The 24,291-nt window shown below is 36.6% G+C and overlaps 1 protein-coding gene across 2 annotated transcripts in view; it reads left to right on the forward strand.

Moving 5' to 3' along the window:
* The window catches only part of LOC122798405 (uncharacterized protein F13E9.13, mitochondrial-like), a 472,524-nt gene that overhangs the window by 217,806 nt on the left and 230,427 nt on the right, over positions 1–24,291 (forward strand). For both annotated transcript variants that reach the window (XM_044067318.1, XM_044067316.1), the window contains exon 5: positions 15,325–15,452. In XM_044067318.1, coding sequence (XP_043923253.1) covers positions 15,325–15,452 — 128 coding nt within the window. The remainder of the gene's footprint in view (positions 1–15,324; positions 15,453–24,291) is intronic.

Raw genomic sequence — 24,291 nt, forward strand, 5'->3', positions numbered from 1 at the left:
TGGTTGCTTAGGCCTTGTATCCTTTTAGCAACATGTGTATGGTAATTCCAGTTGTTGCATGTGTCTGGACAGATAACATGCCAGAGGGAGCTTTATACTCTGGCCTAAATGAGTGCTATATTAACTCCAATAGTCCCTCTTTCATAGTGCTGCTTTAGGTTTATACTTCATTATTATTACATAATTAAATTTAGTCTGTCCTTTCTCTGTTACTCCTCAGAATACACCAATTTTTAGCAATCCCTTCCTTGGTAGCTTCTGACTCAAGGCTGTAATTAATGATCATGGTATTGGACTGGTCAGGTCTGCTTTCCACTGGGAGTGGAAGTAGCAGCTACAGGTTGTCACTCTAAGGAGTGATAACTAGTTTGACTCCGAGCTACATCATCGCAGGCTTCATTTACAGTGATTTTAGTTGGGTAACTGTGGCTGCAAATTTCATAGTACAGCCATAAACACCTTCCTACCAAACAGTCACTGCCCTTGTCAGTAAATCTGGATACTCTAGATTCAATAAATTGTCCCTTTCTAGTACTGTCACATATAGTAGACACATATCTAATTATACCTGTTTTACATTTGTTTTCGAAGAACAATTACTTCACTTTTCATAATGAAGTGTATCATCAAAATAGTATACCTTCATGTGCTGTTTTTATATTTAATGATTACAAATTTCTTTTGTGAGAGGGGATGTACATATTTTGAGTAATATTTTTAATGCAAATAAAACATACACTGGATGTCTCTCAGGTTGAAAGTTTGGTGTGTACCTCTTTCAATACAGACTAAATGAGAACATACATTACATCAAGCAAACATTTCTAAACATATAAAACCTACCTTCTTTTAAATTCAGCCAGCTGCAGTATTTCTACAAACATTTGATGTTCAGTATAAATTTTTTTCTAGGTGGTGTGATGGCATCCATTTTTGTTTGGCAAATTAATTCTTTCCTTCCTTTCAAGAAAAGAGTTAATGAATCACATACTCCTTTTAGGTGATCTACTACTTGATCTATGCTAAAAAAGTACATTTTTTAAATTTACAAACAGGAGAATGTTTAAGTAATGTTTTAGTATTTGACTTATTTTTGATAGAAGTTAGTATGTTTTTTAATACTGGCTGAAATATTCTGAATAGTTTTGCCAGCAAAAATGATGTCCAAGTTATGCAAACTACTGTATAAACTAACTTTTCAATGTTACAATAACATCTGGAATTAGAACCATAACTCCTATCTATAGAACAGATCCTTTTGCAAGTTTATCAGCAGCAAAAAGCCTTTTTATTAGAGTCATTTCATATGAAATTGTCAGAAGTAACAGTAATAAAATCAATATCAAGACACCAGAACAGCTTTCTAGAACAGAAATATTAGAAAAGAAAGTTCTTATTGGTGTGGTATGCTGAAATATTTGGACAGGAAAGTTATAAATCAGGATAGCTCCTCTGTAAGTTAAGTAACTTTGGTTAACAATACAACATTTGTAATCATATTGAAGGTGACTAAAATGATTATAGTGAATTGAATAATATAGTGCATCTTACAAATATATCTGATCTTACTATTTTTTTAATGTAATTCTTATTTTGTGGAAGCACAACTATTTTTTTACATTAAGAAGAAATATTTATTTTTAATCTTAGTAGTAACAATTTTACAAAAAGCTGAAATAGATGTGCTAAAGTGTGGTTTTAATTTTTTTCCATCCAAATGAGCTAGTTTGTTGGGTATTGTTTTTAGAGCTTAAATTATGTGTAAGAAAACTGAACTTGTATCATTTATTAAAAGATGTAGTAGCTTAGATAATAATATCTTAGAAAAAAAATACAATTCCACCTTAAATACTAATATGGCTATGTTTGGAAAAAAGTATGTACAGTGCAATTTAATAAAGCATTAAAAGTTAAACATGCAAAGATATTTTGTAATTTAAATATTGAACAGTAATGGACATTAAAAACATTAACTGTGGGGTCTGATATCAGGTATATGAAGGTGGATAAAGGGTTTGAGATTGTGGTGATAAATTCTGAAAATGAAGTTTTTTCTTGTGTATGTATTGCTCTAACAAGATAGATAAACATTTACACATTTATATTTTAAGTAAATTAACTTGGGTTTTATTTGCTACATTTGGAATTGTATATTTATTTCTGAGTAGAATTTCCAAAAAAATGAATATTTCTGTGGTATCCCATAGATAAAATACAGTGGATCTTCCCTTTAAACCCATAATTTCATCAAAAGGTTATACAGTGAAATTTATAAACAGACATATGGGTAGTATTTAAAGATGTTGTTCAGATTAATTCACATTTCTCTGATAGTTAGCAATTTTCAGACATTCAGACATTCTTAGACAAATACAGTGGATCTAAACATATTCATTATATATTGACCCCATGGGAAAAGAATGGGTAAAATGGGTTGTGGATGGCTGGATACTATATATATATATATATATATATATATATATATATATATATATATATATATATATATATGAGTCAGTTTTGGGTCACTTTTATGGATAGGAGTTACAACATCTGAAATTAGAACTGTAATTTGGAAAATTTAAGTGGATGCCATTATACCACCAGCATTGAATAACATAGTGTATATTTAAATATTGTTGAAATAGAATACATTTTGTTTATTTTAAAAGAAGGTAGATGTTTGTTAGATGCAGTTATTGTTCTGAGGAAGTCTGTATTAAAAGGCAAACTGATAGACTGTCAGTGTGCATCTTTTTGTTTTGCCTTTTTTTTTTTTTTTTTTTTTTTTTTAACACTTTCTACATACTTGGTCTGAGCATTTCAGTCTTTGGAGTTTTGATACTTTTAATTATTTTATACTTTACTTAAAAATGCCATTATAGATTTTTGAAGATTCATCAGTTGCAGTTTTAAGATTAATTTGATGTTGTTGGACTTTGGATATGTATAAGGAACCTACCAGTGGCAGTCACTCTGCTACTTTTTATAGAAAAATGCAATTGTTAATTGCATTTTATAAGTATGCATTCACAAGATATGAAGAGCAATATTTTAAAGGGACAAATTATTAGACTGTGTAGCTGTAAGAGTATAAATTTAGCGCAATTTATAACTGAAATCATCAGACATATAATGTGTTGCATTCAGTATGTATTTTGCCATGATTAATAGTCTTTTATGAGGTAATTAATTAAAATATACTAGTTCAGGAAATGTTTGATAATACAACCTTTCAAGATTATATACAAAAAGTGTTGCAAGTAATTATAGACATACTGTGTATGTATTTACAAGTCACCTATGTACATATTTGCAAGTCAGCTGCTTAGTTTTCTTTTCTTGCAATGTGGTGTACCGATTATGCTTAGCTCCTCAGACTCTTCTGCTGTTAGCCTGACTTAATATAGGAAGGGTTAGATTAATTCGGCCCTTACCAGTAAACTTGTGTAGGAGTAGGGATTTTTTTGAGGTGTTCAAAAAACTTTTCTGTGAAACTTAAATACTCTTTCTTCTGGCAAGGTTCTTTAGGTAGGTAATTCCATGTGGCAGGAATCCCCTCATACAAACCCTTTCTATCTATTGCTTTTTGGAATTGGGATAATGACCCTCATTGCAGTGCCCATAGGGTGAGGACAGAATAAGCCATTTTTATAAGTAACTAAAAGGTAAATGAGAACAGGAGAATGGCGGATATGGTGATTACTGGAAACCAGTTTGATTTTCTTAAGCTTAAGACAGTGATATTCATTTCTTGGGGAGAGATGAATATGTCTGCAGACTAAATGTGTATGGTATTTGTGTTTTTAGTCGAGATGAGAACACTTAGTTGAAGGACATATTCTTATCAGGAAATTGGTACATCTTTGGCAAAGTTAAATGGCTGGATTTCAGGTAGCATGCCTTTAGTTAGTGTGCATCACTGGAACATATTATTCCTTTGTTTGATGTTAAGGATCTTTATGCATGAAGTATTAAGTCAGGGTATTCATTCTGGCTGACTTAGTTAATCAAGTTGTTTTCAGGAACTTAAATGTATGTTTGATAGATGTTTAAAAATAGCATAATGGCTGTTTTTGTAATATTATGGGCTAGCTGATTAATTACTAACCAGTTTCAGAGTATGTTAAAATTGTTTTGTAATGTATCTATGCTTGGGCCAGAATCATACACAGCAAAGTGATTGGGGTGGAATGTAATCATAGAGGTGTGAAGAGCAGTTGAGGTTGTTAATGTGTAATGAGAATATGATGGGGCCAAGGTCTGAGCCTTGGGGTAGTGCAGTGAATATACTAGATGAGATAGTGTTGCAGATGTTAGCAATGATTCACAAACTGTCAGAAGAAAACACTAAAATTGGAGTATTTTGATAAGTAGCAGAGAAGTGGAGTGGGTTTTTGGCAAAGTTTGTTGTTTAGCAGTCAGCTCCATCTTATTTCACACTATCTCAGATGTCAGTTTCACTGTAAAAGAACACTATTCTTGTAAACTGCAAAATGATATATATCTTGCAGAATACATGTTCTGCTCTACCTTCTATGTGGGTAAGACCACTAGGTGGCTCATTAGTAGAATTTATGAGCATCAAGGCACAATATGAAAAACAAAATGAATACTGTATCAAAAGTCTATTTCTTGTCCCAGCTAGAAGCTTATTTTTACATAATTGAACAGATATTGTTGAATGCCAGAGGGGAATATATAGATATGATCCAGGAAAAGAAGCAATGCCTCTGGCAGGTCAGGGTTGATGCCTGCATTACTCTTGTATTAATGAAGCATTAAAGAGTTCTTCTATCAAAACCTTTAAAACACAAGTCCTTTCAGGTAACACCTCTTGGAATTATCACTTTTAACTGTATCTGATTTTAATTTGTACTGTCATTTTTGTTTTTCATGAAGCCTGTCATTTTATACTAAAGAATAAATGCATTTTATGTAGAATGGCTACAATATTATCCTTCATTTTTGAGTAAGGTGATTTAGAAGTAATACTGATTTCTATTAGTTTCAAATATTTGTTGCACCTTAGCCAGGCAAACATACTTCATTTGTGACACAAACATATAGAAAGCAATTGCTTAAAGTTCTTCATTAGTCTGAATAAATTTTGTAAATGTGTAGAATGATGGCAGAATTTTGGTTAAATATGTTCCCTACTTTGCTTAAGTTGTTTTTGTTCTGTCATTTATTAGGATTGCAATGATATTCTTTAGCAAAAGCTGTCAATACTGCCTCTGTTCAGTGTTGCTCCAGTAACAGAAAACATGAATACACAGAGGTGATGCAATACATTTTACTGGGCCAACATTTGTTTTACAATTAATCAAGCTGTCCTAAAACAAAATGATTGTGTTATTGATGTTTAAGAAAGGGAGAAAGAGGTGAATAATTTCTTTCTTATTGGTTAAAAAAATGCACCTGGCAGAAATGACATAGTGGGGAAAAAATTATGTGCCACTCAGGTAATAAATACAGTAAGTATACCTCAGAGATGGTGTGTCTGTGTCTGTGTGTGCCTTTGTGTACATGAGAGAGAGAGATCCTGAAACTTTAGAAGACCGAGTTATGGCATGTTGCAAAATTAAACGTTTTCCTTCATGATACATTAGACTCCATGCTGATTTAATGAAGAAAATATTAGCTTAAGCGAACTACTGATATTTGATGGGAAAATAAATCTCTGCAAAAAAAAAAAAAATGTGGAGGAAGATTAGTTAAATCCAGTGAAGGAAAGCAGTAAGTTCTAATTTGTAACTAAGTCTCTCTCTTAATATGAAATATTTTTAAGAGAAATGTTTTAACTAAAATAAAATGTGATGATTGCAGTAATTCCCAGATCATAGTGGTATGTTATGAATGTGGCAGAGATACCAGAGAACAAGATGGAATCCTGGTAGTTCATTTACAACAGATTCACATCTCTATTTGTTGTCCCGGTCAACCCAGAATCAAGTGACAGTTTTCCAGTTTATGGTACGTATGTAGTACACTTTTTTGCTTATTACCCTGTTGCTTATACCAGTACTCTGTTAGTGTGGTTGTAAGGTTGAATTGAGGATGAATCTACTAGATGTCTCCAGAATGTTTAAGTATTTATGTACTTTACACTTGTTTACTGGACAAATGAGACATTTATAGATTTGTAGGTTACTGTTAGGCAGTACATCAGATAAGCCATTTGAAGGGTATCCACCATTGTCCTACTAGTTTACCTGATACATTATCTCCAGAAGGCATAGGGGGAGATATTCCTGGGATATATTTCTGGTTTTTGTTTGATTTGCCTAAGTTATAGTTGATTGTAAGGGAGGTTATTTGCGTAAGAAAAAGCAGGAGCTTGTTCCAGAGGTGGGAGATACTTTGGGCGAGATATCGGTCACGTCAGCAAGTTTTATTTATATTGCAATATAGATTTAGTTCCCTTGATCTTCTATTTGTGTTTCTACCAGCCTTATGGATATGTGGTAGATCAAGCAGGACAGGATACAACATTCTAGAGTAGGCATAAATTGCAGTGTAGGAAGTCTGTAGGAGACAGAGAAAAGAGACAGGGCTTTTAGATACTCTGTGTAATGTAGGGGGCTCTTACCCAAGATATTCTTGGTAAGAGAATGTTGCATTTTATCAGGTTGGGTTAGATGCTTAGAATAGCACATGCTACTGGGCACATTGTTTTATATTATGGGTGTAATGAAGGATATGCAGAGGAGGAGGATGGCTTCTTTGTACCAGGAGAAGATGCCTTAATAATGGTTTGCCATTAAAATGTCTGGATACCATTGTACGGCTATGAAGTATTTGAACTACACATGTTAAGGTGCTCCTGACAGTCTAAAATGCAGAATGCTCATATATTTTGTGTATAGCAAAGAGCATGACACAATAGAAAACTGAAACATCAACAATGAAGCCGTGAAGCAATAAATTCAATGTAGGTGGCTAAAGTAATATAATTTTTTCAGACATCCAGTCCAATAAATATTAATATTTAGATAAAATGAACTGTTATATTCTATTACAATAATTAGTTTACCATTAGTAACACATAGCAGTGGCATTTTTTACATTTTTACATTTTTACATTTTTATGTTTCATGTATACACAGTATAACGCCACTCAATTACGTATTGAGAGTACAATGAGTGTACACGCTTTTTCATATAACTATGTCATTATGTTTTCATGTAGTCAAGTTTTACATTCCAACACTTTATTATTTTGCACTTAGTTACATCATAATTTGTTACATTGTGGAAATATACTGACAACATTTATTGTACTTTACTATTTCGTTTGTCATTGTGTTATTTACTATTTAGTTATTTGAGAACAAAGATAGTTAACCTGTTTTTTGGTGTTTTTTGGTGTTATAGGTCTATTTAACCTATTCCCACAAATTATTGCAGCCCAACCCCTGTGGGTGACATACGATGAATTTTATAGTTTTGCTGGTCCCCTTGCCATTTGACGTATATTAATTTTTATTTATTAATGGAGTTTCCTAAAGTTGGTATATGTTTATTATCTGTTTTTTAGTCCATGTAATGTCCAATCACATGGATTTATTTCCTGTTTTTTAACAAAATTTTTTAACAAAATTTAATCAAGGTTGCTCGTTCTGAATCCTATTATACTTCTTTACGCAAGTTTGCATAATTGATACGCAAATGGAATTTTATTGTAGCAATTTGTAATGTCCAGAATTTCCAATTATATTCTGTTAAGATGAACAGTTAAGGCACAGATGCTTACTCGTAAGATTCCTTATATTAGAGCAACATTGGAATTTTCAAAAAAGTTATGCTTTCCATGACGAAGCTCTATCTACGAGGTTTTGAACTTTGAATACTGAATAACACACACGCTCTCTATGTTTATATACAGGGACTTAGTGCAATGTTTCGGTCACCATTATAGATATGCTGCTTTCTATGAAGATTAAGATAAATTATATTACTTTAGCCACCTACATTGAATTTATTGCTTCACGGCTTCATTGTTGATGTTTCAGTTTTCTATTGTGTCATGCTCTTTGCTATACACAAAATATATGAGCATTCTGCATTTTAGACTGTCAGGAGCACCTTAAACTGTTGTTTGAGAAGCTGGTTAATTAATTGGTTAATTGATTTGCTTGAAAGGCCCGCCAAAACTTTTTTATATATAAAGTATGCGTTTTTTGTATGTAATTAAATCTGAAGAAGCATAGTTTTTCTATGCGAAAGCGCTCATTTTATTCTAAAATAAAACTTGTTTTCTTGCTACAAGCAGAGTTATTTATTCGTGGTGATTCCTTCTGTTTTGGATATCGTTTACCAGTTCTACAGTTGTCGGAAGGGGTCTTTGATTACCAACAACAGTTTTTATCTACAAAAACTACACATGTTCGAATACTTCATATGTGTGCAGGTTAAATGAGCGAATGTTGTATTTGCGAATGGACTGTGCATTCGTAAATATGAACATTTGAAGGGATGTACAGGGTTTGCAGTACAGTGTGATTAGGGAACTACATCCATTTCTTCACTGTAGTGCGATCTCAGAGTTGTAATATATTGTTAGGGGTGTGGGGGATGCAGGGGGTCTAGTTAGGGAGTAGCAGCAAGGGTGGCATTGCTGTTAAGTGCCAGAAATGTCGTGTTCGACATTTTCAGCATTAACAGCTGATTTTTGACATTAGGATGGTTAGGTAATGTGTACTTTCGGTGAATTAGTTCGCTGTTAAATACTTGTTTTTTTGTGACTTTCGAGATTTAAATAGTAAACCTTAATCACCTGGGTGAGACAGATGGCTTTCCTAATGACAAAGAATATGCACTGTTCATAGGAGTTTTCATATCCATGAAGACACCTAGGTCTGTAATGGTAGTGTCTGCTTTAATTGTGGTGTCTTTTATGTGGTAGGTGTGTGAGAGTTCCTGTTTCCCAAACCGTATAGTGTTATCACCTTCTAGACCATGATCCTGACATTGCAGATTTGTCTAAATTTCACCATCTTGGATGATATGAATGTCTTCATGGGAGCTGATGATGGCTCCAACCTTGCAGCCATTCATGAACCTTTATAGCCAATGGTCTCTAATGTCAGTTTTGACATCAGAGAAGTAAATGCACAATAGAAGTGACCCCAGAATGGGTGCCTGTCATGACATCAACAGCACTTTTATCAAGTGCTGAGCGAGCAAATGCATACCAATGAAAAAACTTTCTCAGACAGTGGAGTTTTGTTTTTTTACCTCCACTGTTGTGTTACCTTGAATTAGGTATATTTAAGTTCAGGGGGTGCAGGAGGCTTGTTCTCTGCAAAAAGATTACCTTATAAGTTCAACAAAAGTTTTCATTTGTTTGCATTCAATGGAAGTGCTATTGCTCAATTGCATGTATCCCCAAGAACAGAGACCTGAGGAGGATCAGTTGTGATAACTCCCTTGTGGGATATTGTGCCACCAGCTGTAATACATTTTATCAACAAGCTAGCTGGCAGTCTAGTGGGTTACATAGGGATTAATATTGAGTTGGACAAGTTTGTCTGACTCCTGAGTGGTGTACAGTGTCAAACAGATTAGTTAAATAAAAGTAAGCTGTTTATATGGAGTTACCCTCATCTAGTGCTTCTGTAACTCTTTCAGTGAAGTCAGATAGGTTTAGTAGGCATAGTCTAAAGCTAACTTGGTGTGGGTCTAGGGACTTTAGATTCCCTTTGTTCCTGTTGACATTACTATAGCTGTTCTCCGGAATCGATTCTGGAATGTATCCAGTAGAGATGCTTCAGTAGAATAGTTTAGGATGGAGTTCCTGTAGGAGGTGCTTCGTACTGACCAGGAAACAACTTGGTACATTGTCTGGATCCACAGAGCTAGTGTTTCTGCTCCTATTGAGTGCTTTTAGTGTCTTTTCAGAATTGGTTTCCTGGGTACCTTTGTATTGGAAAATTTGGAGATAACAATGTGGAGAGCTCTGAGCTGAATTTATCTGGTTGGATGCTAGCTATATCCTTAGGTTGGAGTGGGTAATGCAATTATAGGTAAGTTCATTGCAATGCATGGTAATTTATGCCCGAAGTTCTTTATGTAATTAAAAAAATGTCTTGTGTTATCCTTAGTTGATATAGCAATTTTTAGTTCCTTATTAGCTTTATAATATTTGATTATATTCTTAATTTCTATATTAAGCCTTTGGCTGTTGATTTTAGAATACTGGAATTTTGTTCTGTACTTTAGCGGTATGAACGTTTTTTCTTTTTTTGTAAAGTTTGTTTATAGTTTAGTTCCACTAAAGGGATTTTTTTCTACTCTTGGTATCAAATAGGAAAATAAGCCTGCATGCAAGAGTTGGGATAGGATAATTAACAAATACCACCATATATACCCAAAGTTTTAGGTCATTTGGTGGGTGACTGTTGAAAATTCCACAGCAAGTGCAAGGAAGCTGGCTTTGGACAAGTCTGTAAAAAAAGCGTTTGGGTTGGAAGGGGCCTATAGTAGGAACATATAGTGAGTATTATAATGTAGTGATCTAAGCCATTAAGGGTTTGACAGTGGGCAAGGAGCAGACAGAGGCCGGGTTGGTGAGGACAAAGTAGTCTGTTGCACCTCTTCTAAGGGAAGGCACTATTTGATAAATATAAGGAAGCATTGCATGTATTTTTTTTCAAAAGGTTATGAAATATATGTTTTTTTTTTTTACACATTTATATTAATGAATTGAAAATGGTGTGTGATACTGTCGTTTTGAGAGGGGTATATGTAGGCAGTGGATGTTAGAAAAGTGATGCTTCTTCTTCTTTCGGCTTTTCCAGGTTAGGGGTCGCCACAGCGGATCACCTGTCCGCTCATGATTGGCAGTGGAGTTTTACAGTGTTGAGTTGCCAGCCCGGCACCCAACCTTCCACACAAGGCACACGCACTCACACCTAGGGCCATCATGAACTGTAGGTCATCTGTTAGACAAGAAGGTGAGATCTACAAGCTGCCATGATCTGGCAGGGATACATAGTGAAACAGTCTGTGTAGGGTACACAGGGTCAAAAATTGGGTCAAAAATTACCATTGTTGTTTCCTGTGTGAAAGGAAGAACAGCTGCTCTTTGGTAAAATAAATACGTAGCTAAAGGGAAGCCTGATTTGTCAAGGGGCTGTGACAACCACAGTGAATTGGGGGGGGGGGGGCTGAGTTCAATCCTCAGTCAAGGGTTGGCATTCTCTTTTCCTCTTGAGATATTAATAGAATGCTAGTTCCTAGTTTGTTCTGCATCGGATGCTTATGTTTCAAAAATCATCGTCATGATGGCTCTCAAAAAAAAACTGGTCATGGGGGAAACCAGGTGGCTTAACTGACCAGAGACTCCTTATTGGTACAGTGGCAGTGACAACCTCATGGAATGTGGGGTTCCTGAGTTGAATACCCAGACAAGAGTCAGTATTTTTCTTTCTTCTGGAAATGTTAAGACAGTACTAGATTAATAGTTTGTTCTCCATTGAATTCTACCAAGAAACGGTTCATAACTTCAAAAGAGAAGTTTGTGAAAAAGGGCAGGAAGCAGAAGCTGGTCATTTCAGTAACAGTCAACCTGTTATTTCTTGAAGCAGTAACTCATTAATGCTTTTTTGAAAGGTACGAAGGAGATGAGCTGAAGACTTTACTGAGTGGTGTTTCTAACTGATGTTTTCTTGCATACATTTCCTGTGACAGTTAATTAAAAAGTATGGCCTGCAACACACCTGACAACAAAGGTATTGGATTCCAGAAATGGAAGTCTGGTGAAAGCTTAGGCCATTTTGAGTTGAGCAGTAACTGTTTCAGTTATCCGCTCAGTGCAATATCAAATGAATTTGGTCCAGCTAAGATCCTTAAAATGAGGAATGTGTTAACATACAGATAAGCCACAGCAAGCTTTAGGAACTGGAGTTCCCCTTGTTGTTCCTTCTCTTTAATGTTCATTTCAGTTTCCTTTCCATACAGTTTCTTTTGCATCTTGTTCTACATTTACCCTGCCCCTCACATCAGACCTGCCTACTGCTTTTTTAAGCTTTTTACAAAAACGCTTCCCTTTCATTTTGAGTGGCTTAAATAATAATATTTTAAATACATTGTGGTACTTATTTCATTCAGTGACTGTGGAAGCCATTTTTATTGAGAATAAAGGATGCTGCTTGTCCTGAAGAGCACATCTAAATGATGTAGAATTTAAGAATGAAACTTCGCTTTGAGGTACTGAATGGGCCTTTTTGTGTAAATATTCATTGTGATGAATATATGTCTTATTTGGGATTGGTTCCTGCATTTCACCTATTGCATACTGAGACAGTCCAGTGATCCCAGTTGCCCAGAATTCAGAATTGCATACAGTTTTAATTGAAATATTAAGTTCCTTGAAGCCTTCAATTGGATAAAGCAGGTATTACTAGAATGTACTTGTTTGTGTGTGTGTGTGTGTATGTGTATACATATATGTAACGGGTATTTGTGTGTAGTAGCTATATATGGAATAGTGCATGTGTGTGTTTGTGTGTGTATGTGTCTGTGTATATATATATATATATATATATATATATATATATATATGTATATATATATATATATATATATATATGTATATATATATATATATATATATATATATATATATATATGTATATATATATATATATATATATATATATATATATATATATATATATGTATGTATATATATATATATATGTATATATATATATATATATATATATATATATATGTATATATATATATATATATATATATGTATATGTATATATATATATATATATATGTATATATATATATATATATATATATATATATATATATATGTATATATATATATATATATATATATATATATATATATGTATATATATATATATATATATATATATATATATATATATATATATATATGTATATATATATATATATATATATATATATATATATATATATATATATATATATATATATATATATATATATATATATATATATATATATATATATATATATATATATATATATATATATATATATATATATATATATATATATATATATATATATATATATATATATATATATATATATATATATATATATATATATAGAGAGAGAGATAAGACATATGTCGAAAATTCAACTTATCAAATGGCAAGTAATCAAGCACATCTTGTTAATAACAAACCAGTAAAAACAAAACACTTTAAAAACATCTTTTGTTGGGGTACAGGCCTACCTTCACCCCTCACATACCCTGATAATAATGTATACCAACTTCAAGATCACAGAACAGCTGGGAGAAGACAAATTCCCACATCCACCACTATCCCACCATCTCACACTGACAAAAAGTTGGTATATGGGATATGCCAATTTTTTTGGTCAGCTGTACTGGCTTTTTGACCTTTCCAGAATTAATACATTCAACCAATTGCCTATCTTGTGTTTATATATGATGAGATATAAAAATTAAATGAGGATACATAATAGTCACAGTAAACAGACATAAATAAATAAAAATAAATAAATGGTGGGACACACACTTTTATGCATACAAATATAAACATGTGTGTGTGTACACATGTGTGTGTATCTATATATATATATATATATATATATATATATATATATATATATATATATATACACATATGTGAGTATATACACTTCTATATATATATATATATATATATATATATATATATGTCTATATATATGTATATATATATATATATATATATATATATATATATATATATATATATATGTGTATGTAATAGAGGGATATTGCTTTTATTTAACATTTGTTTACTGGGAAAGTCTGAATGGACACAAGTCCTTTTTCAGTGGAGGCCCGGGGAGAAAAGCTCCAGTTTAGCAAAATTACAAGTTTGAGTTACAGTTACAGGTAATATAAGACTTGCACAAAAACATAAAATTTATATGCACTGCATAAAAAGGTTGGTCTGCAAGCAAGCTGAAAGTGTCAAACATAAAATTACAAAAAGATAAATATAAAATGTCTTAGATAAACGTGTACAGTAGACATCACAGTATGGGTATGTAGGTACGTACACAAGTCATTTGTCATGCTTAGGAAGAAAAATACTCCTGAGAGAAGGAGAGGACAGATGCCTCTTAGGATTTATTGGGAGGGCAATGAGATACAAAGTTAGTTAGAGATGTAGAATTGAGCAGTTGGAGATCTATCCAGGGCAGGCATAAGAACAGAGCCAGGAGGCTTTCAGGTGTAGTTTTAGGAGTTTTTAAACTGTGTTAAAGAGCAGCAGGTAGTAATTTGGGTATGCAGTTTGTTCCCTTTGTTAGGGATTTAGTTTGAGAACAGTGATTATCCAGCTGTATCATTTGCTTTGGTGGTGTCTAGCAGGAATTTATTATTTGAGCGGAGGGGTCTGGAACTGATGTATGGTTGCAATAGTTTTTGGAGGGCAAGGGTTTTGTCTGGTTGATGCAATATTTTGTGGGCAAAGGTTAACTGATTAAAGCGTAGTAGCTAAGGAAGTTCTAGCCATTCTAGTTGTTTAATAGCTGTACAGTGATGTGTTCTGTATGGGGCATCAGTGACAAATTTGGCAATTTTATTACAACAAGCTTCAAGTTTGGTTAATTCAGATTTGCCTGGGTTGGTTAGGATTGGGGAGGCATATAGGAAGGAAGATAGGAGATGCGTGTGAGCAATAGTAGCTTTTGATAAATTTACTTGAGATGGAAAGGTTAAAAATAAAATGCAGAAGTGATCCAGCTAAGGGTTTCATCATTTTCTAACTCAGACATTTTCCTTATGGCATATACTGCCAAAAAGTATCTTGTTTAAATTATATGATAACTCTGTATAAGCTCTTTCATACTGTACAGAGTGTTCTTTAGTTGGCTGGCACTCCCATATTATATTTTTTTCCTGTAACTGAAAGCAAGGACCGTAGCAAACGTATAGATGTCTTGAGTGATTGAGTAAAGCAGTCCTTTAAGATAACTAATATCAGGGATAGAGAATGTATCAAAACTAAGATGTGGGGGTAGAAGAGATGCACAAAGCAGTTTCAAATAAAAGTGGTAAATGCCTCTTAACCAAGTCTTATCTCATTCTGCTGCTTTGAAAACACTGTGATGAGAATTTTAAGTTCATTGAATAAGTTGTCTTGTATTTAGCATTTGGTTACAGTTACAGCATAAAAGGGAAATACTGAACAGTGAGAGTCCAGTACTCCTCAGGACTTTTGTAATAGTCTTTGTACTACAAAGTTACTTGTTTTAGGTTTTGTTTAGTTACATTTACATTTTAAATTTCAGTTCCCATGCTGTAACATCTGATGTCAGTGTACCTGAAACTGCAAAAGCTGCTGAGTTTTTCCTATCTGATGGTGTTATATTGACTGGGATAGCTACTGGAGAACAAGTAAATCCCAAGGAGCTGAAAGGTAAGAAACGAGATATGGCCACAGTCTTTGTCCTTGCACCATATACATTTATTAAGCCTTCAATTAGTACTGTAGTAGAGAAATCAGAATGAAATGAAAACACTTTTTGGTGCAGTTGTATCACTGATGCTTACAAATCCTGAAAACCCCTATTGAAGAGGGAGACTTGCCTGTTGACTAAATGTAAAAGGTCACATTTAGGCACTGGAGGGCATTGTCCGTGATTGTTATAAGCTAGCCATGAGAAGTTGTATAATCATAGTAAAACTAAACCTGCTTTGAGTGAAATATCTGCTGTGGGTCAGTGCCCCTCCAAATATGCTAAACTCAACTGATATACTTTGAGTAGTTTCATGCCTGGCCTGTTCTTTTCCATACCATACTTGTGTAGATTAATCCTCTGCAATCTTGGAAGTGTCTCTTGCACAAAAACTTTGCTGTAGCTTGTGATTTTTTTAACCTACACACCTCCCTAATACACACGTTCATGAAATTTCTTATACATGCACTGTTGCTTACAGTTTTTGTGTCTGAACATATCTGTCTTTCTTCAGTAATGCTGCTGACAAATAGGTAGCTAGTTTGTTCCCTTATAGGATCATAGCTTCTGTAAAATTTGCACTGACATCACAGCTTTTGTAAAAATTTGCACTGACACACTTGTAACACAACCCTCATAATCACATCATAGCACTTAAATTTGAGCATCTGTAACTAATTTACTAAGTATTTCAAAATACTTTTCTCATTTTTCATATATTCACAGGCTACCTCCAGGTCTGTTATGTTTCGTAAAGGACTTTATTTTAGAAAAAAACTTTGCAAGATTCTACTTTTCCAGAAACCTCTGTAATGGCTGCTTATCCTTGGCAAATGCATAGATGCTCTTTAAGATTTTCTGCACTAGATTTCAGTTTTCTGGCACCTGTATTTCAGACTTGTCATGCTTATTTTACAGTTGCTGTTGTCTAACTTGAAAATATGTTACCTTAATCTGTTCCACAGTTTTAGGAGTTTCTTTTCGTGATGATCTTGTACTTGACCTGACATTAACAGGGCATCAGTTTTGTTTAGTACATCTTCCAAGAGCTTCAGTTGCCTGAGTCGCATCTCTTTGGAGCATATCTTGTGCTAACGAAATACCAGGTGGAAGATTGAATAATGTGTACCTTTTAAACACATACAACTTGGAGATTGCTTCATCTAGCTTTATCGGACAGCCTGCTTCTCATCTAATACAGAAAAGGGCATGTCATTTGGCAAATTTGAGATCTCTTCAACTGTAACTTTTTTCCTTTTTTTTTTTTTTTTTTTTTTTTTTTAATCGTTATATGAAAGGACTTTACTATGTACTTTTATAAACAGCTCAGGATTGTACATCTGTTCTCAGTAGCTGTACTGTCTGTGGTGTGTCTTCAGCTGATTTCTGGAACAGGGAATTTAGAGCAGAAGATTCTGTCCCACCCCACCTCCTTCTCCAGTACAACCCACCCATATAATTGTGACTAAGCCATTCTTTTTTTTTCTTTCAGCTTCTTAAGAATTTTAGTCACCACAGATCTGATGTTGTGAGTTTTCACTTAATCCTTGACTGTGGGTTTGGGTCATTATCTCAGAACAGGCTTGGCAGTTATTGCAGCTCGCGCCTTCTAAAAACTTTCAACTTCAGCTTTACTCATAATGCTGCTCTCAGGATTACCTCAGATCTTGTTTGCTGCTTTTAGTGCCGGACTTGTTTTCCCATCAGCTCTCGAGTGAACTCAAAACTAAGTTTTCTTCTTGAAAATCTTTGAAATCTTTGAGAATCTTTCTTGGTTTCTTTTAATCTTCTTTTTTCTTACCCAGCTCCTCTCCTTTCTTGACACTTTTAGTGTTTTCATCTAATACTATCATTGGTAGTATCTCGTTCTTTCTCTTCTCTCTATTTACCTGTAGGGTAAACTTCTAGTACCATCGTCGGTACTTTTCTTTCTGTATAACCTTTCTACTTACCGTGACAGGAAACCTTACATACCATTGTTGGTACATTTCTTTCTACTTATCTATATACAAAAAACTTAAACTTGTCTTCCCCTTCCTTCTTTCTGTCTGAGAGAGTGTGTGTGTGTGTGTGTGTGTTCTGATATGGCAGAAAAGGCTAAGGGTACTTCTGGCTTCAAAAGATGCCAGAAGTGTGATAGAGAGTTGCTGAATTCTGACTGACACGTTTTATGTGTCTACTGCTTGTGCCTGGTGCACCTTCAAGAAGACTGTGCTTTTTGTCATTGCTTCAGCCACTGGGCCCTTGTGGAAAGAAAAAATAAGTTGAGATTAAAGGGCCTTCTTAAATCTGACATTGAGGCCATATCTGGATCTACTAAGTCTAAAACTGATGTTAGCTCTTCTTCCAAACATGAGAGATTCAAGAAGAGGAACTGATCGGTTCTGACTGTTTCTTCGGCACCACCGACTAAAATGGCCAAGATTTCTTTGGTTCCCATGTTTGCTGAACTGGCTGGAAAGTTGCTTCAACCCTTGGTGCCATCTCTGCACTGACTACTTTGGCACCCACTAATACTGTAATACTGTGGACAAAACAACTTCACTACCACTTCACTCCTCAGTTTCCTCTGTTTTGTAACTGAAGGGTGTCTTATTGCCAGACATGCCCCAGACAAAATACTCACCATCATTGGGCCCCTTTTCAGACCGACCTCTAAGCCCTTTCTTCGAGAAACCTCCATCACTGTCAGTCTCCTCAGTCCATTCCACCAAGAGCATCACAGAATCTGATGTTTTGAGGCTGGTGGGTGAGCTGCTAATGGTGAGGGGCTTAATCTCTTCATCAGTTCCTAGCCTTCCTGTCTCTGGAATCGTACCCATCTCTTCACCTGCTTTTGTTCCTCCGACTCCAACTGAGCTTTCAGAGTTTCCGGTGCCGACAATCCTGGTTTCAACTGTGTTGGTGCCGATCAGATCTGCATCTCCGGCAACAATAACTGCCATGAGGTCTTCAGTTCTGTCGGAATCAGAGAACTTCCAGAGTCGAAGCTTCGCTGTCGGCACTGGGGAGTTTGGATCCAGTCCAGTGTTGTCAGAGCCATCCATGCTCCTCGGGGCGCCAGCACATGTGAGCTTGACTCCGGTTTCTGCTTCAGAGGTGGCTTCCTCAGTGCAGGGTGGGACCACGGTTCTGAGGGAGTCTGTTTTGGTTCTGGGCTCCCATTCCTCTATGTGGGGGGGGGGGCCTGTTTCCAGGCCATGGAGAGGGCCTAGTCCACTGTGGGCTCACAGTCAATACCACTGTCATCAGGCCAACATCCCTGTCCTTCCCCTCATCCAGAGCTACTGCCAGCCTCTGCCCCAGGACAACAGGAACAGAAACCTCAGGATCCAACCACAGTGGTTATGTCTTCTTCACACAACTCCCTGGCCAGTCCCACTGAGGAGATGCCCTTGAAGAGAAAGTGCAGCAGGAAGCACTTGGACTCCTCTGAAGAGTCTTACACAGAAGGTCATGATTTCGATGAAGGTGACAGTGCCCCAAGGTCACCCCGAGAAGATTTCTCATTTGGAGACATATTAGAGATCCTGAAGCAAAGGCATGGCTGGACTTCCCAACAGCCTTTCTCGGAGGAGTTGGTATACCTGCAGACGTTCCATGCCTGACCATCTACTTCTTGGATCTCTCCACCCCAGCAGGTTTGGAAGATAACCTGATTCCATTGAACCAATCCCAAAGAGATTGGACCACATTTTGTTAGCTCCTGAGGATCACCAACATTGGACTAAAGTGACACCATTAGATACCATGGTGGTTACAGCAGTCACAAAAAAGTAACCTGCTGATGAAATTCCAACTATCCATCCTCCTAAGAAAGAGACTGGGATGATGGGATAGATTTGTGAAGTGCATATACACTTCATCAACCTTTGCACTTAGGTCCTTGAATTTCATGGCACATTTTATGAGACTACAAAGAGACCTAATAAAGGAGTTATCAGATACTCTGACAGGAGCCATAGCTGAGGGTGTGCAGGATAAAGTTGCTTCCCAGCTGGCAACCCTTGAATCCATATGTAATTCATCCATGAGGCTCAATGCACACGTAGCCGAAGGGATGACAAGGGCAGCGGGTTCTGGTATAGCCATGAATTGACGCACCTGGACTCGCTTATGTAAGTTTGTGGAGCCATTCAAATCTTCTTTCATCAATGCTTCTTTTGACAGAACATCTCTTTTTGGCCCCAGCGTTAGAGACCCTTAAATGTAAGAAGGATGGAAGGACCCTTTCTGCCATGGGTGTGTGCATTTCCACCTCTCAATGGTCTTATTTCAGGAACCAGAGGAGTGGGAAGCTATGGTTTAAAAAGTCCCAAGGACCAGGACCTTTCCAGGATTCTCGTGGCAATGACTCCCCCTGGGGCAGAGGGAGGAATAGTAATGGAAGATGCTGTCCACGAGGCAGAGGTGGCCTGGCAGAATCAGGATTCCAGGGAGTCATTCACTGGTAACTCCTATGAGCGCTGCTGAATGGAGGTTCGATTGTCATCCTCTGGAGGCAGTAGGGGACGTTTATCCCTCTTAAATCTGCTTAGCTAGATATAACAATAGACAGTTGGGTGCAGAGGATTATAAACAGAGGTTACAGTATTCCATTTTCAAAAAATCTCAGACAACCAAAAAAGATCCCAGAGGGTTTACACCAAGTCCTACGGATGCAGCCGTCTTAGAAATTCAAAAACTGCTCGACAAAAGAGTCATCCAAGCAGTCCCACCAGACCAAATAGGTAGGACCTGGAGTTCACTCAAGATTATTTTTAGTGCCAAAGAAAACAAGGGACTGGGAGACCAATTTTGGATCTCAGTGTGCTAAACAAGTCAGTTCAACAAACCAAATTTTGAATGGTTACTGTTCAGTCTATACTTCTATTCTTAAGAAAAGATGATTGGATGTGCTCAATAGATCTTCAGGATGCGTATTCTCAGATAAAAATGAACAAGCACTCAAGAAGATTCCTGCACTTCTGGCTGGGAGCCAGTCATTATCAGTTCAGAGCCCTGCCCTTTGGTCTCACCACAACCCCCAGGGTGTTCACCAAATCCATGGCAGTGGTAGCTGCTCACTTCAGACTGCAAGGATTCCTTATGTTTCCATACCAAGATGACTGGCTGATTACCACACCCACCAGGCATCTACTGTTGCAGGCAAGGGATTACATTCTTCAAGCTTGCTCCTCACTGGGGATCACTGTAAACTACATAAATATCCCATCTAGAGCTAACACAGCAGTTAAAATGTATAGGAGTGGTATCAAACACCAGCACTGGTATCACGTCTTCCCCCAGAAAGACTTCAGAGAATAAAATCGCAAGTCAGCCAAATTATTCGTAGCAAAACAGCAGCTGCAAGACTGTTATTGCAAACTCTATGATCAATGGCAGCCGCCATCACTTTAGTTCCCTTTGCGGGATTTCACATGCGTATCCTGCAATGCCTGTTGGCATCACAGTGGGACAACCAATGTCCTGTCTGATATTGATCACCAGTCTATCCAAGAAAAACCCGAGTTGGTGGCTTCACTCCAACAAAAGTTTGTCGGGCTGACCCTTTGTCCCTCCTCATCCCCAAGCCATAGTGATCACAGACTCATCTCAGATAGGGTGGGGGTGTTATCTGGGAAAGACAGTCCAAGGCACTTGGTCCCAACTAGAGGCCAGTTTTCAGATCAGTGTTCTAGAGATGGGGGTAGTACTCTTAGCATTGCAACCATTCCAAGAAGCCCTCCCCTTGGGAATGATTAAGATTCAAACAGACAACATGTCAGTGGTCTGTTACATCAAGAAGCAAGGGGGAACTAGATCTTACCCTCTTTGTCAAGAAGCACTCTGGGTACAGCAATGGGCAATTTCATCCGACCGCTTTTTAATTGCATCTCATATTCCGTGGAGCTCCAACATGATTGTGGACAAATGGAAGAGAAGCATCCTAATGCCTTACGACTGGTCTCTCAATCCTATGCTGCCAAAAGAATACTCTGTCAGTGGGGCCAGCTCTGCTGTGATCTCTTTGCACCCCCCCCCCACGAAAGACAAATGCAGCAGCTACTTTGCCCTATTCCCCTGCTGGGGGAGTCACCAAGAGGTGCTCTCCTTTATGATTGGCCCTCTGGTCTACTGTATGCCTTTTCACCAATACCTCTCATTTCCCAGTTTCTGAAGAAAGCCAGCAGGTTGAAGAACAGAATAATTATCATTGCCGCATTCTGGCCTTGACAAGTATGGTTTTCCTTTCTTTGGCCTCACCTAATTCAGAAACCTTGGACCCTGGATGCAACTCCAGACCTCTTGTCCCATCAGAGGGACTCGATCATCTGAACCTTCTACATCTCAAGCTCATTGCATGCCTTTTCCATTTCCAGTGATTGCCAGGCATACTAGTCTCACTGCCTCAGTCCAGTGATTCATTCTAGCTTCCCATAAACCTTCGACTAGAAGACTGTATAACAGAAAATGGCAAACATTTTCAAAATGGGCTACAGAGAATAAACTAAATCCATTTTCTGCACCATTTGCTAAGGTCTTTAAATTCTTAGCATCGCTTTTTGATGCGAGAGTGTCCCCCTCGACCGTACGAATGCATCTGGCTGCAATTTTCAATTTTCATGATGGTTTAAATGATGCAACTCTAATGGCCCACAAACTTTGTAAAGCTCTTCTGAAAGGGACTTTAATGCTCAGACCTCCATACAATGATCCTTTGTCACCTTGGGAATTGAATCTGGTGTTACAGTTCTTAGTACATTCCCCATTTGAGCCAACTGCAAATTATGATTTGAAGTATTTATCTTGGAAAACTTTATTTTTGATTGCAATTACTTCTGCCAGGAGAATTTCAAAACTACAAGCCTTATCTTGCAAGTCTCCTTACCTAACGTTCCCTAAAGACAGGGTGTCCTTGTGAACTAATCCATCCTTTCTACCAAAAATAGTTTCCAGTTTTTTCAGAGATGAATATAGTCTGCATTTACTAGATGTTCATAGATAATTACATTTTTACCTTCACAGACTAAAATAATTCTTAAAATTTGACCAGTTCATTTCCTTCTTCAACTACTTTGGGTAAACCAGTCTCTAAAGTTACTCTGGCTAAATGGCGTAAAGATTATATAACCTTCATTTATACAAAAAAGGAAAGTACAACTACCAGGCCCTGTAAAGGCACATTCTACAAGAGCAATAGCCGCTTCGGCAGTTTTTCATTCAAGAGCGTCTATAGACGATATCTGTGCAGTGGTTACTTGGACGTCCCCACATATCTTTATTACTCATTACAAGCTGAATCTGGTCTGTAGGTGACGAGCTTCATTTGGTTCAGTGGTGTTCAAGAATATACTTCCGTGAGACCTCCCAAGATTTAGGTAGCTGGGGGCTCTGTCCCACAGTCAAGGGTTAAGTGAAGATTGACAACATCAGATAAAGAAGTTATGTCTTACCATAACGTTCCATCCATTTTGTCGATCTTAACTTATTCTTGACATTCCCACCCCCCCCACCCCCCCGCTTTTCAGTTTTCTTGGTGGAACAGATGTATCCCAGTAGATTGGATTTCCTTTTATGAATTCAGATATGGTCTCTGGTCCCTTTTTTCTGCCTGTCTGTATCTTGTGCAAAGTCGATCTGATGTAATCCTGGAAGGAGCATTGTGGCTAAAAGTGAGCTTGAAAGTTTTTGGAAGGTGCAAGCTGGAGTAATAGCTGAGTTGGTTCAGAGATGGAGACATGAACTCGCACTCAAGGATAAGTGAAGATCGACAACACAGATGGAACATTATGGTAAGATATAACTTTTTTTTATAAATTGGCTCTGCTTCAAGCTTAATAAAATATCCCACCAATAGATATTATATTTGCAAAATCCTTACCTTACCGTACATGTGATATTTTCCATCCCGGTTGTTTTAATTGGAAGCTGGCTGGGGGTTATACCAATGTTCTTTTGGAGCTACACTTGACTTCATTTGCTGTCCTCATACCTGTTTCCACACACCATGTCATTAACTTTGTGGCTTGCAAATTCCATTTCAATCTCTTCTCAGTTAGTAGAAGACATGCAGGAACTTGAGTCACAACAAACCCCATAAGTCTCAACAAAAGTCTTAACATAGGGCGTTCACATTAGTTTTGCCCTGTTATTCTTACACAACTTTCTGTAAAACTTCAGCTTCTTACTCGTTCATAAACAGCCAGCTAAAACTATACTCTACAGTTTCCTCTCATAATACTTTCAATGCTAATGTTAACCAGTATTAACCATATCACCTTTGTAGTCAGCATGTACACCTACAACCAAACTAAAAATCTTAGTAAATACAAATATTTCCATGTACCTATAGCTATGCCTGTTAAGATTTTTTGTTTCTACAGAATTTTAGTAGAAGAACTTCCAGTTCTAATTGTGAAGGGTTGCCTGGCACTGCCACCAAATCTCAGAGATAACTGATAGGGGCTTGAATCTCACCCCTGCTAACCTTTGTACAGTTCAGGTCTATGAGGGACAGGAGATACTGTCCTACGATCTGTTCCACTGTCCCAAATAGGTCAGATAGCTACCAGCTGGGTAGACTCTTGAGTTAAGCTACTGGTACCCAACAAATTAAATAAAGAAAATTGAGCACAAATTTGATTTCATACCCAATTCACCAAATTTAACTTGACCCAAGAAAATAAAGGACACTGCTGTCCTGGGTGTGAACTTCCAACATTAATAACTGGATTAAGACTGCACTAATCACTTAGAGTTGATTCTCTGACTTGGCACCCACTACCCCTTCTGAACCATTACCTGTGTGATCCACTT

This window comes from Protopterus annectens, chromosome 3.part1 (genome assembly GCF_019279795.1).
Source record: "Protopterus annectens isolate FY-2018-M chromosome 3.part1, PAN1.0, whole genome shotgun sequence".
Classification (NCBI taxonomy): domain Eukaryota; kingdom Metazoa; phylum Chordata; order Ceratodontiformes; family Protopteridae; genus Protopterus; species Protopterus annectens.